At 44.3% G+C, this 15,742-nt stretch overlaps 1 protein-coding gene across 1 annotated transcript in view; it reads right to left on the bottom strand.

The window, feature by feature from the left end:
• Positions 1-665: 665 nt before the first annotated feature.
• The window catches only part of LOC142259027 (uncharacterized), a 36,405-nt gene continuing 21,328 nt past the window's right edge, over positions 666-15,742 (bottom strand). Inside the window, exons 5-10 of the mRNA XM_075331563.1 lie at positions 13,206-13,355; positions 12,897-13,076; positions 12,510-12,629; positions 12,222-12,312; positions 2,261-3,188; positions 666-1,552 (exon numbers count right to left, since the gene is read on the bottom strand). Of these exons, the coding sequence (XP_075187678.1) occupies positions 772-1,552; positions 2,261-3,188; positions 12,222-12,312; positions 12,510-12,629; positions 12,897-13,076; positions 13,206-13,355 (2,250 nt within the window). The 3' untranslated portion in view covers positions 666-771. The remainder of the gene's footprint in view (positions 1,553-2,260; positions 3,189-12,221; positions 12,313-12,509; positions 12,630-12,896; positions 13,077-13,205; positions 13,356-15,742) is intronic.

Here is a 15,742-nt window from a genome sequence, read left to right as displayed (position 1 = left end):
GGTCCCAGCTATTTGAAAGATCGTTATACGGGACGCATGCTCGTTCATAAACTCGTTATGTGTGACACCCAACATGCGATTTCAACAACGACTCATATACGATCCAGAAAATGTGACGTAGTAGCGATCTCGTTCACAAACTCGTTATGTGTGACTGGACCTTAAGGGATCATTTTGAATGCTTAGCAAGCCTTTGCAGATGTTTTGTGATAATTATTCTAATTTTCTGAGATAATGACTTTTGTGGTTTCATTGGCTGTAAGCCATAATCAACAATATTAACAGAAATACACAGTTGAAATATATCAACGTGTTTGTAATGACTGTATAAATGTTTCACTTTTTGTATTGAATTACTGAAATTAATTAACTTTTGAATGTTATTCGAAGTTATTGAGATGCACCTGTACTGTATATTGCATCTCCCTGTGTGAATTTTTCTTAATGCTCAACAAATTATAATTTTAAAGTAAAACATTTCTAAAACTTCTAGGTATGATAATGGCTTCCACCTGTGTGATTTATGGGATGTTTTTAAAAAAGATTGCATTTTTAATGTAATATAGAAATATATATCCAAAAACTGCAGCAGACAAATTCCAAGACAGAGATTATTTTCTTAAAATATTCTTGCAAAGCAAATTTTATTAGATAATTCCATGAAAAATAGATCCACACATGGGGCAAAAAATGGTATGTCGGATAGGGTAGTAGTCTCGGACTACGCGTTTTGGTCCCTTATTATTAATGTAAAATATTTCCCACATTCTATCATGAAAAAGACTTCTCTGTGTGAGTTCTCTGGTGTCCAACAAGATGTGATTTTTGGATAAAACATTTCCCACATTCAGAACAGGAATATGGCTTCTCCCCTGTGTGAGTTCTGTGATGTTTTACAAGAATTGATTTCTGTGTAAAACATTTCCCACACTCTGAACATGAAAATGGCTTCTCCCCTGTGTGAGTTCTTTGATGTACAACAAGCTCTGATTTCCATGCATAACATTTCCCACATTCTAAACATGAAAAAGGTGTCTGCCCAGTGTGAGTTCTCTGGTGTGTAATAAGATGTGTTTTCTGTGCATAACATTTCCCACATTCTAAACATGAAAATGGCTTCTCCCCTGTGTGAGTTCTATGATGTGTAACAAACTGTTGTTTATGTGCAAAACAATTCCCACATTCTGAACATGAAAAAGGCTTCTCCCCTGTGTGAGTTCTCTGATGTGCAACAAAATGTGATTTATGTGCAAAACATTTCCCACATTCTAAACATGAAAAAGGTTTCTGCCCTGTGTGAGTTCTCTGGTGTATAATAAGATGTGATTTCCGTGCATAACGTTTCCCACATTCTGAACATGAAAATGGCTTCTCCCCTGTGTGAGTTCTCTGATGTCTAGCAAAATGTGATTTCTGTGAAAAACATTTTCCACATTCTAAACATGAAAAAGGCTTCTGCCCTGTGTGAGTTCTCTGGTGTTTAATAAGATGTGTTTTCTGTGCATAACATTTCCCACATTCTAAACAGGAATATGGCTTCTCCCCTGTGTGAGTTATTATTATTATTATTTATTATTTATTATTATAGCGCCATTTATTCCATGGCGCTTTACAAGTGAAAGAGGGTATACGTACAACAATCATTAACAGTACAAGACAGACTGGTATAGGAGGAGAGAGGACCCTGCCCGCGAGGGCTCACAGTCTACAGGGAATGGGTGATGGTACAATAGGTGAGGACAGAGCTGGTTGCGCAGTGGTCTACTGGGCTGAGGGCTATTGTAGGTTGTAGGCTTGTTGGAAGAGGTGGGTCTTGAGGTTCCTCTTGAAGCTTTCCACGGTAGTGGAGAGTCTGATGTGCTGAGGTAGAGCGTTCCAGAGTATGGGGGATGCACGGGAGAAATCTTGTACACGATTGTGGGAAGAGGAAATAAGAGAGGAGCAGAGAAGGAGATCTTGTGAGGATCTAAGGTTGCGTGCAGGTAGGTACTGGGAGACTAGGTCACAGATGTAGGGAGGAGACAGGTTGTGCATGGCTTTGTATGTCATGGTTAATAATTTGAACTGGAGTCGTTGGGCGATGGGAAGCCAGTGAAGGGATTGGCAGAGTGGCGAGGCTGGGGAGTAGCGAGGGGAGAGGTGGATTAAGCGGGCTGCAGAGTTTAGGATAGATTGGAGGGGTGCAAGAGTGTTGGAAGGGAGGCCAGAGAGCAGGAGGTTGCAGTAGTCGAGGCGGGAGATGATGAGGGCATGCACTAATGTTTTCTGATGTTTAACAAGAATTGATTTCTGTGTAAAACATTTCCCACATTCTGAACATGAAAATGGCTTATCCCCTGTGTGAGTTCTCTGATGTGCAACAAAATGTTGTTTATGTGCAAAACATTTCCCACATTCTGAACATGAAAAAGGCTTCTCTCCTGTGTGAGTTCTCTGATGTATAACAAGCAGTGATTTTTGTGTAAAACATTTCCCACATTCTGAACATGAAAATGGTTTCTCCCCTGTGTGAGTTCTCTGGTGTGCAACAAAATGTTGTTTATGTGCAAAACATTTCCCACATTCTGAACATGAAAAAGGCTTCTCTCCTGTGTGAGTTCTCTGATGTATAACAAGCAGTGATTTTTGTGTAAAACATTTCCCACATTCTGAACATGAAAATGGTTTCTCCCCTGTGTGAGTTCTCTGGTGTCTAACAAAATGAGATTTTTGTGCAAAACATTTCCCACATTCTGAACATGAAAATGGCTTCTCCCCTGTGTGAGTTCTTTGATGTGCAACAAGATATGATTTCTGTGAAAAACATTTCCCACATTCTGAACATTGAAAAGGCTTCTCCCCCGTGTGAGTTCTCTGGTAACTAAGAGACTCTGAAGAAACTCTTTTCTCTCCTGTGTGAATTTTTTTAAGTATTTTTTCAGATTCTAAAGTAGAAAATGATGTTTTTACTGTAAGAGCATTTCTATTTTGAATGCTTGTTTGGTGACTTTTATTTTTCTTAATAGTCTGTGATAAATCAGAAGGTAGGACCTGTTCAAAAGAATGAGATGATACATCTTTGCTTTGAAGAGATGGTGCTATATCTGGAGCAATGGCATTCGCTTCAGTTATATCTTGAGTGATATCAAGGTCATTTGATTTAAAAACTGAAGATGTCAGCTGTGCCTCTGATCTCCTGGTACAGTCATCTGCCAAGAATAAAATTATTTTTATTAATATATATAGAAATGAAAGGATACGATTTATGAAATAGCTAAAGTAATTGCAAGTTATGTAGCAATCTTTAATTAGAATATTTACTGAAATAAAAAATGTTCATAATCTAACAGTAGACGTCATAGCAGGAACCAGTAGACCATGATGTTCAACGTTCTTTGTTCATTTTGCATCCCAAATATTTGAATAATAATCCACCAAATAATGTTTTCTGGCCAAAATTATACCAAAAACCTTCTACTCGGTCAGTGGAAAAATTGAGGGTTTCCACATTAGTTATAGCTGAAAAACTCTTGAAAAGCAATATGGCTCCATAATTCAATCAAAAAAAATCCCAAAGCCAAATGTCCTTAATTCTTCTCAGCGTTGCAGTGGCCCAAACACAGAGGTGTGCTGGTGACAGGTGGACCCGTAGAAGCGCTTTTCTAAGCGCAAAACGGCAGCCATTATCCTCACTTCTCTCATCCTCTCCCTACCCTCGTATGTCTACATGAAATATAAGACACTGTATTTTATTTTCGGCGAGTGCCGCTCTTCCTTCTAGGATTTTGTGAACAAATCAATCTTAAATTACAAATAAGAACATACAATGTGCCACAGAAAAAAATCTCAGATACTGGGATCAGACTAAGCATTAGGCTACCTTCACACGTCAGTGATTCTGGTACGTATGTGCTTTTATTTATAAGTACCAGAATCACTGACATACGCAGACCCATTATAATCAACGGGTCCGTTCACACATCAGTGATTTTTTCACTGAACGTGTCTCCGTGCAGCGTACACCCATGGCCGTGTTTCTGCACGGAGACAAGTCAGTTGTTTTCTGGCATCACTGATGACCCACGGACCACACTATGGTGTGATCCGTGAAACACGTACCAGAAAATCACTGACATATTAAATATTTTCAACTTACCTTGCCTGTGATTCGCTCTGCAGCCTCTGCTCTCGGCAGCTCCTGCCTGGCTCATGAATATTCATGAGAGCAGGAATAGCCGACCAGGAAGTAGCTGCTGAGAGCGGTGGGCGGACGCTGCAGAGCAGAGGAGTTCAGCACCATGGACAGCAGTAGTGAAGGCAGGTGAGTAATGTCCATATGCAATCACGGATTGCACATGGACAACCCACGTGTGCCGTGAATCACGGAACACGGAGGGACATGTGCGTGTTTTACACGTCAGTGAAGAACGTCGGTGTTTTTCACTGACGTGTGAAATGGGCCTTACAAAGGTGTTATCATGTAAAGTGACAGATGTCAGATTGGAGAAATGGGGCCTGGATAGGAGCAGAAAACTGGCTGCAGTGGAAAGCCATGAAATAAGAGCGGCTTTGGTACTAACTACTATAGAGAAAACTGTGATTATAGACAATAACACCGCTACTAAAATGACCGCCCTCCACCCTGACAGCTTTCACCGTCAGAGATTTAGTAACTAGAGGTGACACATCTGGAGTAATTACAGTATGTGGCTCGGGGGCTCTCGGCAATCCAAACTATTATAGGGGCCAATATCTTCTGTCAGATGAGTTTCTTGAAGACATTAGACATTTAGAGAGAACGTTAACATAGTCCAGTAAATCAGAGTTGTACTCATTTACGATGGACCATTGGTGCTACTATGAGTTTTGGCTAGAATAATAGAGGAAGTATTAGTGCTCCCCATTTCAGGAGAGATTGTGCAGTAATCTGAATTCCTTAGGATCGGAAACAAAATAGAATTCATGATGATCCTGTAGATGTGAGTAACTGTATTTTAGAGCTATCAACCAGGCACAGCTTAGCAATTTATCATGGCGGAGGTGTCATGTTCTTGTGTAATCACAATCCTCTTTGAAGGACACAAGTGGGATTGGAAAGAACATCTGTGCTCTATCCCCACAAAGCAGGACCTGGAGACCATGTATAAAGGGAACCTGTCACCTAGAATATGCGTTCTGACCTATCAGCAGACGCATGTGTGCCCTAATTACACCTCCCTACCTTTCCCTGTGCTGTAAAATTGTATAATATGAAAGTAATAAAAAACGTTTTATTACCTTCATATTTCGTATGTAAATAGCAGGGAATGTGGTCACAGGGGCGGCGCCTTGCCCTATGAATGTCTCCATACTTTCCGTGGTATCACGCCCCTGTGGGCGTGATACCATGGAGCGACGTCCTCGTCGCTCATTCTATCCTGCGAGCATTGCGGCAGGCTTCTCTTCCGGGTTCTCCTTGTCAGTTTCAGTTTGCATGCGCAGTGCGCGTCTGATGCCGGATGCCGGCAATTGCACACCCGGAAAAGAAGCCTGCTGCAATGCGCGCAGGATAGAATGAGCGACGGGGACGTCGCTCCATGGTATCACGCCCACAAGGGCGTGATACCACGGAAAGTATGGAGACATCCATAGGGCAAGGCTCCTGTGACCACATTCCCTGCTATTTACATACGAAATATGAAGGTAATAAAACATTTTTTATTTCTTTCATATTATACAATTTTACAGCACAGGGATGGGTATGGAGGTGTAATTAGGACACACATGCGTCTGCTGATAGGTCAGAACGCATATTCTAGGTGACAGGTTCCCTTTAATAGACTAGAAGAGACTCAATAGGCATCAGAGTGTATGACTAAAGCGGGCTTTACACGCTACAACATATCTAACAATGTGTCAGCGGGGTCACGTCGTAAGTGACACACATCTGGCATCGTTAGTGGTGTTGTTTCGTGCGACAGCTACGTGCGACTGCGATTGAACGTAAAACCATTCATTCATCGCATACACGTCGTTCATTTCCTAAAAATTGCACGTCGGGAACATTGAACAACCCGAGGCAGCACACATCGCAGTGTGTGACACTCCGGGAACGATGAACAGATCTTACCTGCGTCCGGCGGCTCCTGACGGCAATGCATAAGGAAGGAAGGAGGTGGGCGGGATGTTTACGTCCCGCTCATCTCCGCCCCTCCGCTTCTATTGGCCGGCTGCCGTGTGACGTCGCTGTGATCCCGAACGTCCCTCCCACTCCAGGAAGTGGATGTTCGCCGGCCCCATCGAGGTCGTATGGAAGGGTAAGTACGTGTGACATTGCATATGATATCGTATGCAGAATTGAAAGGTGTAAAGCAGGCTTTAGAGTCTGACACAACGTCTTTACATCTAACAATAGAGAACCAATATCTTATGTCTGAACATACCACTCAGATCTCAGACATTCTAACATATATAGATGATATAGAGAACCATTACAGACTAAACAATCTCTGTATTTGTGGCCTGTCTGAAAAAATCTCTTCCCATATGCAGGAGAAAACCATTAATACTTTATCCTATGATTTACTTGGGAGGAAAGAGGACTCGCGTATGGAAATGGATATACTTCACAGAGATATTGGTCCCAAATCCACCTTGGCCTGAAGACCACGTGATGTTGTGTCCTGCATTCATTATTACAAGGAGAAGTAAATTCTTTCACAAGCTGCAAGATCTAAATAGAATATACAGCTGGAAGACTGAGGCATGGCTATCATCCCAGATCTGGCCAGGAGCACACTACAACTTCATAAAGCCTAATGATCACTCACTCAGTTTCTTCGAGACCCAAGGGATCTCCTACCACTGGAGGTTTTCTCATTTCTATTTTTTGCAAAAAAAGATAGCCGCTCCACAGAATTCAAGAACTTGGGGGACCTCCCGACCAACTTATCTACCTTCGACTTGCCTCAGATCCATCTGCCAGAATGGCCTGCACTTCATACTCTACCTCCTTTGATCCACATGCTAATTGTGAGACGGAGCTGTCACCAAAATCGCAACACTTATCCCTCAGTGATGGGCCTCTTAAGACATGAGGTCTTCTCCAGGATGACTGATCTGTACTTATTACCATCACTAGATTACAATTTGGTCATTATTGATGCCTTTAAATGGTGGCCAGGAGTTTGGTTTGAGAAATTCTATCAGGAAATATATATATATTTTTTTTTTTTTTACACACCCACTCTATCATTATCACTTCCTTTTCCTACTTCTATTATCTTTTTTTCGGCTTTCTCTCTTTCACCTTTATTCTTTCTATATTGCTGGGTATACTATACATATTTTGGGTATTTGAGTAATACGGGTCTCTTGTGGAGGACATCCCTGTCTTGGCTTCCTCAACCCCACTTAGATTGTGGGACCTGTTGATAAGGTCCAGTTTTCTCCTGCTAGGAGTTAATAGTTTAGTGTGGCCTATGGAAGTTGTCTCTTCCAATTTCGCATTTCTCCCCAGGTTTGTCTCGTCTATGTCCTAGCTTAGTCGTTCTTCCTCCCTTTCTCTAATTGTGACATTTACATCTTCTATTGTAAATAGTTCTTTGAAAAGGAGTCAGATATATTATCTAGATGCAAAGCGTCTCAATAGCTATACTTCAGGAAACATACTTTAAGGCTATGTGTGCACTAGAAATGTGAAGTTTCTCAAGAAAATTTCTTGAGAAACTTCTGCCAGTGAAAGATTTCCGGACCTGCGGAAAAAATCCGCACCAAATCCGCATGCGTTTTTGCCGCGGATTTGCCGCGGATTTACCGCAGGTTTGTCCCTGCAATAAATAATAAAGATAATCGATAGACAGATAATGGATAGAGGGAAAGATGGATAGATGAATAGATAGATAGAGGGATAGATAGATAGATGAATAGATAGATAGATAGAGGGATAGATGGATAGATGAATAGATAGATAGATAGAGGGATAGATAGATGAATAGATAGATAGATAGAGGGATAGATAGATAGATGAATAGATAGATAGAGAGATAGAGGGATAGATAGATAGATGAATAGATAGATAGAGGGATAGAGGGATAGATAGATAGATAGATAGATAGATGAGAAAAACCTATAAAATGTTCCACCTCCCTGCATTTTCTAAGCTGGCACCCTTTAGTGACTTTCATGTGGCACTTAGGCTACTTTCACACCTCCGGTTTTTGCTATGCGGCACAATCCGGCACTTTGCATGAAAATCGCAACCGATTTTTTTTGCTGCCGGTTGCGATTTTCCTGCATAGACTTTAATTAGTGCCGCATTGTGCCGCATGGCCTTGCGTTCCGTCCGGTTTTTGCCGCATGCGGCAGATGTAGCCGATGCGGCGGCCGGATGGAACGTTGCCTGGCACGTTTTTTCGTGCGGCAAAAAAAAACCGCATCGCGCCGCATTGGGCCGATGCGGCGCATTTTTCAATGCATGCCTATGGCGGCCGGATGCGGCGCGATGCGGCAATAACCGCATCCTGCCGACGCATGCGGTTTTTGCCACTGCGCATGCTCAGTAGCATGCCGCAAGCGGCAAAAACCGGACTGGCCGCACAGGAAAAACGTATGCAAAGGATGCGGTGTTTTCACCGCATCCGTTGCATAGCTTGCACAGCCGGATTGAGCCGCAGAGCTCAAGCCGGATGTGTGAAAGTAGCCTAAAGGGTGCTTAGCCTTGTATTTAGCCATAAAATAAATAAATAATAAAAAAAAAAATGACGTGAGGTCCCCCCATTTTTTGTAGCCAGCTAGGGTAAAGCAGACAGCTGCAGCCTGCAGACCACCGCTGGCAGCTTCACCTTGGCTGATAATCCAAAACAGTGGGCACCCCACGCTGTTATTTTAAATTATATAAATAATTTAAAACAAAAAACGTGGGGTCCCCCCCATATTGGATCACCAGCCAAGGTAAAGCGGACAGCTGGGGTCTGATATTCTCAGACTAGGGAGGTCCACTGTTATCGGACACTCCCCAGCCTAAAAATAGCAGGCCGCAGCCGCGCCAGAAGTGGCGCATCCATTAGACGTGCCAATCCTGGCGCTTTGCCCCAGCTCATCCCGTGCCCTGATGCGTTGGCAAACGGGGTAATATATGGGGTTGATGCCAGATGTGTAATGTCACCTGGCATCAAGCCCTGGGGTTGGTGAGGTCAGGCGTCTATCAGATACCCGACATCACCAACCCAGTCAGTAATAATTAAAAAATAGACAACAAAAAAAGTTTTATTTGAAAAAACACTCCCCAAAACATTCCCTCTTTAACCAATTTATTGAAAAGAGCACAATCAATTCCACGTCCGGCGTAATCCAATAAGGGGGGGGGGCACGGCGATCCATACCATAGTCGCTGTCCCAGTCAATGAAAAACAGAATGTTCCCCATTGGCTGGGAGAGCAATGCAGTGACCTGAGCTAACATCAATAGGTCAGCTCAGGTCACTGCAGGGGATGACGAGCGCTGCCATCAGGAGCATAGATGAGATCATTACCTTCTGTGATCATCTCCTGTACTGCTGACGTCAGCGCTGTCACTGACTTATCGCGAGAGCCCGTGACGTCACCGCTAGTGAAAGTCTCGGGCCGCTCGCGAGACGGGCATAGACAGCAGTGACAGCGCTGACGTCAGGAGGCAGGAGATCGTCACAGCAGGTAATGATCTCACCTCCTGACAGCAGCGATCATCATCCCCGCGGCTCCCAGCACTGCAGGATGTCAGTGTCTGCCTGCGCTGCCGCGTGACAAGCTGCTGACACTGCGGGCAGACACTGACACCCTGCAGTGCAGGCAGCCGCGAGGCCGGAGCAGGACACACACTGCACGGGCACCTGGAGGTCGCACGGAAGTGCTTCTGTGCGGCGTCCAGGGAGTGTGACGTGTGTTTACTCTGCTCCTCTTCCTGGCATAATGACATCGCTTCCTGCAAAACCGCAGGCAGCGATGGGCATTACCGCAGGTAAATCGCGGCTATTCCGGTGGTATACCGCACATCATTGCTACCTGCGGAATACCCCCGGAATACCGCAGGTACCTGCGGAAATTAATGGACATGCACATTTTCTCAAGAAAGTTTCTCGAGAAAATTTTCTCAAGAAATTTTCTTGAGAAAAATCCGCACAGTGCGCACAACTATTTTTTTTTCTCATTGAATTTCATGGGAAATGTCTGCACAAAGATTGCAGACATTTCTCAAGAAATTTCCGGGGCAAATCCGCGGGTAAATCCGCGGGAAAAACGGTCTAGTGCGCACATAGCCTAAGGCCTGTTTAGTTCAAGTACAGTGGTACCTTGCATAACGAGTAACCCTCTTAACGAGAATTTCGCTTAACAAGCAAAGCTTTCTGTAAATTTGTAACCCGCTTTACGAGAAAGCTTTTCTGTACGAGCGAAATTCTCACCGCACACACTTCCGGTTCCGTCCATCCACCACACTCTGACCCGCACTTGCAGTCCACACAAACACACACATGTACGCACAAACACACATAAACACACACGCACGCACACAAATACAGTATTATGCTCACCTTACCTTCCATTCCACCGCCGGTCTCATGGTTCTTGTAGTTCCCGGGTACATCGCGACGTCCTCGCGGTGAACTACAAGACCCAGGAGGCATGCGATGGAACGGAAGGTAAGGTGAGCATATAATATAACATAATATGTTTACCTTTCGTTTCATCGCCGGCCTCCTGGGTGCTGTAGAGCGCCGCTCCGCTCCAGTCCACGCTGTGTATCTGCAGCCATAGCGACGAGGGAGGAACTTCCTGTCATCGCTAATGAAAGGCAGAGCGCTGGACAATCAGAGGCAAGTGGCTCTGCCTTTGACGTCAGCGCTCTGGCCGGGAACTTCCTGCCTCGTCGTTATGGTAACGCGTTACACAGCACGGTCCCGTACCAGCGAACAGCCAGTCCCAGCAGACCGGCGATGGAACTGAAGGTAAGGTGAGCATATAATATGTGCGTGTGTGCATGTGTGTGTTTGTGCGTGTTTGTGCGTGTTTGCGTGTGTTTGTGCATGTGTGGAATGACAGAATAGGGGACCAGGATGGGACATTTTAGAAGTTGTGGAACGGATCGTCAGCATTGCAATGATTTCCTATGGGAAATCTTGCTCTGCTGAACGAGTACCTTGATTAACAAGCACAGTCCCAGAACGGATTGTTCTCGTTAAGCAAGGTACCACTGTATTCAAATAGATACTACAATGCCTGTTCCCTTTCTACTAACCCAAATAATAAACCGAAGGGTGTTTCTATTGCTTTCCACAAATCCCTTCCCGACCAGATTTTGGAGTCGCGAGTCGATCTGGACGGTAGATACATTTTCCTTATAGTGCGTATTGTAACATTTATTTGGTCAACACAGAACAAAGACCATTTGGAGTCAAAGTTTTGCAGTCATTGGCTGAGTTCACCGGGGGTGCCTCTATCATTCTGATGAGATACTATGTAGATACAAGAGGGATGGGCTCTGCCTCTAGCTCCTCCCTCTCCCTCCTCCCTGTTTCCAGCTTCTCCCTCAACCCCAAGTTCCTCCCTCTGCCTCTAGCTACTCCCTCCTCTCGTCATCATAGAGTCTCAGCAGTAATAACAGATCGGAAATATTAAATTTTCTTTATGTCCCATGTGTAACTCAGAGGCTGCAGATCTATTTCACATGTATTGCGATTGCCCGGAAAGTAGGAATTTCACTGCTCATGGAATGGTGTCTCGTCATAAAAGGGAAGTTTAGCAAGAAAGACTGGACCTTCGTAACGACCCGATCAGCACATTCAGCAGAAGGGAGAGAAGGAAGATTCAGCAATAAGATGTCAAGATTCTAGGACGTCACCAGCATCATTACCCTCCACTTTCTCTTAGGGGTCCACCATACAGATTAGATTTTTCTTCCCATGATTTTCTGAATTGTATGCACATTCTACGTACGCTGTCATTTGGCTTTGCAGATTAGAGATCTGGGCACCTAAGGGTCAACATCAACTAATTTCAGGGGATAGGATGGATCCTACCTGTAAGATCTGGCTGATACAGATCTCACTCCAACAGAAGGATGTCCAATGCCCAAAATGATGGGGACAGTGCTGGGTGGAGGAGCATGTGGGGGTCTAGCAACAGAATGGTGACCATTTTCGATGATGGGACTACAACCCTAATAAAGCAGCCACAGCCGGTGACTGAGAAGAATCTGTGACTTCTCTGCATTTAGTGGTCACTACTCACCTGGGCAGTTATCTGTAGGAATCTCCTCTTTACTCCGCTCATCACCCCTCACATATGTCTCTGTAGTATTAATATGGGTCAGATCTTCCCCCTGAAACAAATATTGTAAAAGTCACAGACAGATGGAGAAGTCACATCTATGATCAGCTCTAATCCTGCCATCTCCACCGCTCTCATTACACAAGTATAAAACATATAATACTGGAGGATAAAACAAGACTGAGAACAAGACCTTCACAGCCGTCTACACATCATAGGGAGATTTCATGGCATCTTCTCTCCATCTACCTGATGATCCTGAGGAACATCGGGATCTTCTTGTTTACAGTCCTGTGGGAGAAGAGGACGGGGACATCTCTCTGGTGTTGTCCTCTTACTGGATAGACCTGGAGGAGACACATACAGGGACTGAATTCATTCCTTACATACAGATAATTATAGGCCGTGTGTATTTAGTCCTGTCTATTACCTGGTGATGTGAGGGGCTGGGAAACCTCCATCATGACGTCCTTGTACAGATCTTTGTGTCCTTCTAAATACTCCCACTCCTCCATGGAGAAATAGACGGTGACGTCCTGACACCTTATAGGAACCTGACACATACAATGATACCGTCACCCCCCGATCCCTTCATAGCGTTACTGTATAATGTCCCAGCATTCCCAGCAGTGTCACCTCTCGAATCAGCAGCTCAATCATCTTGTAGGTGAGTTCTAGGATCTTCTGGTCATTGATGTCCTCATGTATCGGGGGGTGAGGTGGAGGCCCCGTGATTGGGCTCAGGGGTCTTCCCCATCCCTCAGACACAGGGGCCTGACAGCGCTCACTAGAGGTCTTCTTCACTACTGTGTAATCCTGGTTATGGAGAGACACAGTAATAAATCTCACTCCAGACATTTCCAGAGTCCTCACCTCTCCAGTTCTGTCCATCTGTTATTCCCATAGATAAGAATGATGTAATGTGACGTCATCAGAATCTCTCACCTCTCCAGTAAGCCGGAAGAGGATCTCTAGGGTGAGGTGTAATATCCTCTCCGCCATCTTGTCCCTGTCCATATCCATCCTTCCCGGGGCAATCAGGAGAATTCTCTTATATAGAAGGTCTCCACTGAGAGGATCCGATATTGTAGGGACCTAAATGAGGAGAAGATGACGATGTGACATCATAAAGAATCCTGTACAGTAATATAATTACTGGAGACTTTATATCCGATCACTGGCAGCAGAAATAACGCTAACACGTATGACATGAAGAAGACAATTCATGGTTTTGGGCTGCGGGAACCAAAGTGAAAATCCTTAATCCAATAATATTGAGAAGCGGGTTTTACTCCACATGTATGGCATGTGACCATTTTATGAGTATTCGCCTGTTGGGAGTTTTGTTTTTTTTAATGTTTGACATTGTTTGCGGGGGTTTAGCTTCTCAGATTTTTTCGTCTGATTCTTAGGGCGGCTTTGCACGTTGCAACATCGCGCGTGCGATGTCGGTGGGGTCAAATTGAAAGTGACGCACATCCGGCGTCACTTTCGACATCGTAGTGTGTAAATCCTAGATGATATGATTAACGAGCACAAAAGCGTCGTTATCGTATCATCGGTGTAGGCTCCGACTTTTTCATAATTACGCTGCCGCGACAGGTACGATGTTGTTCCTCGTTCCTGCGGCAGAACACATCGCTGTGTATGAAGCCGCAGGAGAGAGGAACATCTACCTGCCGCCGGCGGCTATACGGAAGGAAGAAGGTTGGCGGGATGTCTACATCCTGCTCATCTCCGCCCCTCCGCTTTGATTGGCCGCCTGCCGTGTGACGTCGCTGTGACGTTGTACGACCCGCTCCCTTAGGAAGGAGGCGGGACGCCGGCCAGAGCGACGTCGCAGGACAGGTGAGTGCATGTGAAGCTGGCGTAGCGATAATGTTCGATACGCCAGGAATCACAAGATATCGCTGCTGCGACGGGGGCGGGGACTATCGCGTGCGACATCGCAGCATCGGCTTGCGATGTCACAACGTGCAAAGCCCGCCTTAGACTGCAATTTTTTTAAATAGTCTCAAAAATACTGTAGAAAATTGACACTAAAAAAGACGTGGCTGGACGAGAAAACCAACCAGTGCCAGGAAGCTGCTGCCAAGGCAGATAACATAATAGGATGTAGTGAACGAGGCACAGATGCTCCGGACAGGAACAGTTTTGCCTCTATACAAGTCACTAGTGCAGCCACATTTACAATATTCTGCACAATTTCGGGCTCCAGTGAATGAGGAGGACATAACTGAACTAGAGCGGGCGCAGAGAAGAGCGACCAGTAAAGGAATGAAGGTCTGCACTAGGAGGACAGGTTAGCAAGCTTGGGGTTATTCATTTTGGAAACACAAAGGCTATGGGGCGATTTTATTACAATGTACAAGTATATCAGGGGCATTACTGAGATATTTCTAATGAGCTTTTTACAACTGAGGCCTGCAATGATGACAAGGAGGTTCAATCATAATCACAGATGGGGATTCTTTACTGTAAGAGCAGTGACAATATGGAACTCTCCGACACATGATGTGATAAATGTTGATAGACTACAAAAAATTCAAGGCGGGCTTGGATGCCTTCCATAAAAAGTATATTATGGCAGGTTGTCAGTACTAGATTTTGTGATGGGACATTGATCCAGGGAACTAGTCTGATATTTTTAGAGTCATGAAGGCATTTTGCCCCTAGGAAAGGTATTCACACCCCGGAACGTTCCACTTATTTTAGCGTCATACCCACAAATGTAAATGTATTTTATTGTGATTTTACGCGATATACCAGCATTAAGTGACAAGTATTTGTGAAGTGTAAAGGAAATGATAGATGGTTTTCTAAATATTTTAAAAATATAAATCTGAATATTGTGACGTGCATTTGTATTCAGTCCCTTGTAGTATGATGCCCCTGAGTGACCAATTGCCTCCAGAAGTCACATAATTAGTAAATTGAGTCACCTGTATCATTTATTCTCATTATAACTACAGCTATTTCGTGAAGGTTTTACAAGTTTTGTTTCAGAACATTAGGGATCAAACAGCATCTTGAAAACCAAGGACCGCACCAGACAGCTCAGGGATCAAGTTGTGGAGAAGAGTAAAGCAGGGTTCAGTTATAAAAATAAATTAAAAAAAAAAAAAAAAATAGCCAAAGCTCTGAACATCTCACTAAGCACTTTTCAATCCATCATCCAAAAATGGCAGGAGTATAGTGTGGAGACACGAGGGTCAGTGTGTACAGTTGTCCGCTGGCCTGGATGTCTTCAGAAAGACCGCTCGGACCAGGGCTCATCCCACTGAACGCTCACACTCATTTTTTGTGGGCAGAACCAGGGGTGGGATTCAAATTTTTAACAACAGGTTCTCTGTAAACCCTGCCCATTTGAAAACCACACCCATTCAGTAACCACACCCATTGTGTTAGCCACACCCATTTTCACGCACTTTCCTCAACTAAAAAATACAAGTAATTTAAAGTTATATCTCTTTCCCCTTCTT

Source organism: Anomaloglossus baeobatrachus, assembly GCF_048569485.1.
Source record: "Anomaloglossus baeobatrachus isolate aAnoBae1 chromosome 5 unlocalized genomic scaffold, aAnoBae1.hap1 SUPER_5_unloc_22, whole genome shotgun sequence".
Classification (NCBI taxonomy): Eukaryota; Metazoa; Chordata; class Amphibia; order Anura; family Aromobatidae; genus Anomaloglossus; species Anomaloglossus baeobatrachus.
The sequence above is the reverse complement of the archived record's forward strand: the minus strand, read 5'-3'. Positions and strand labels throughout refer to the sequence as shown.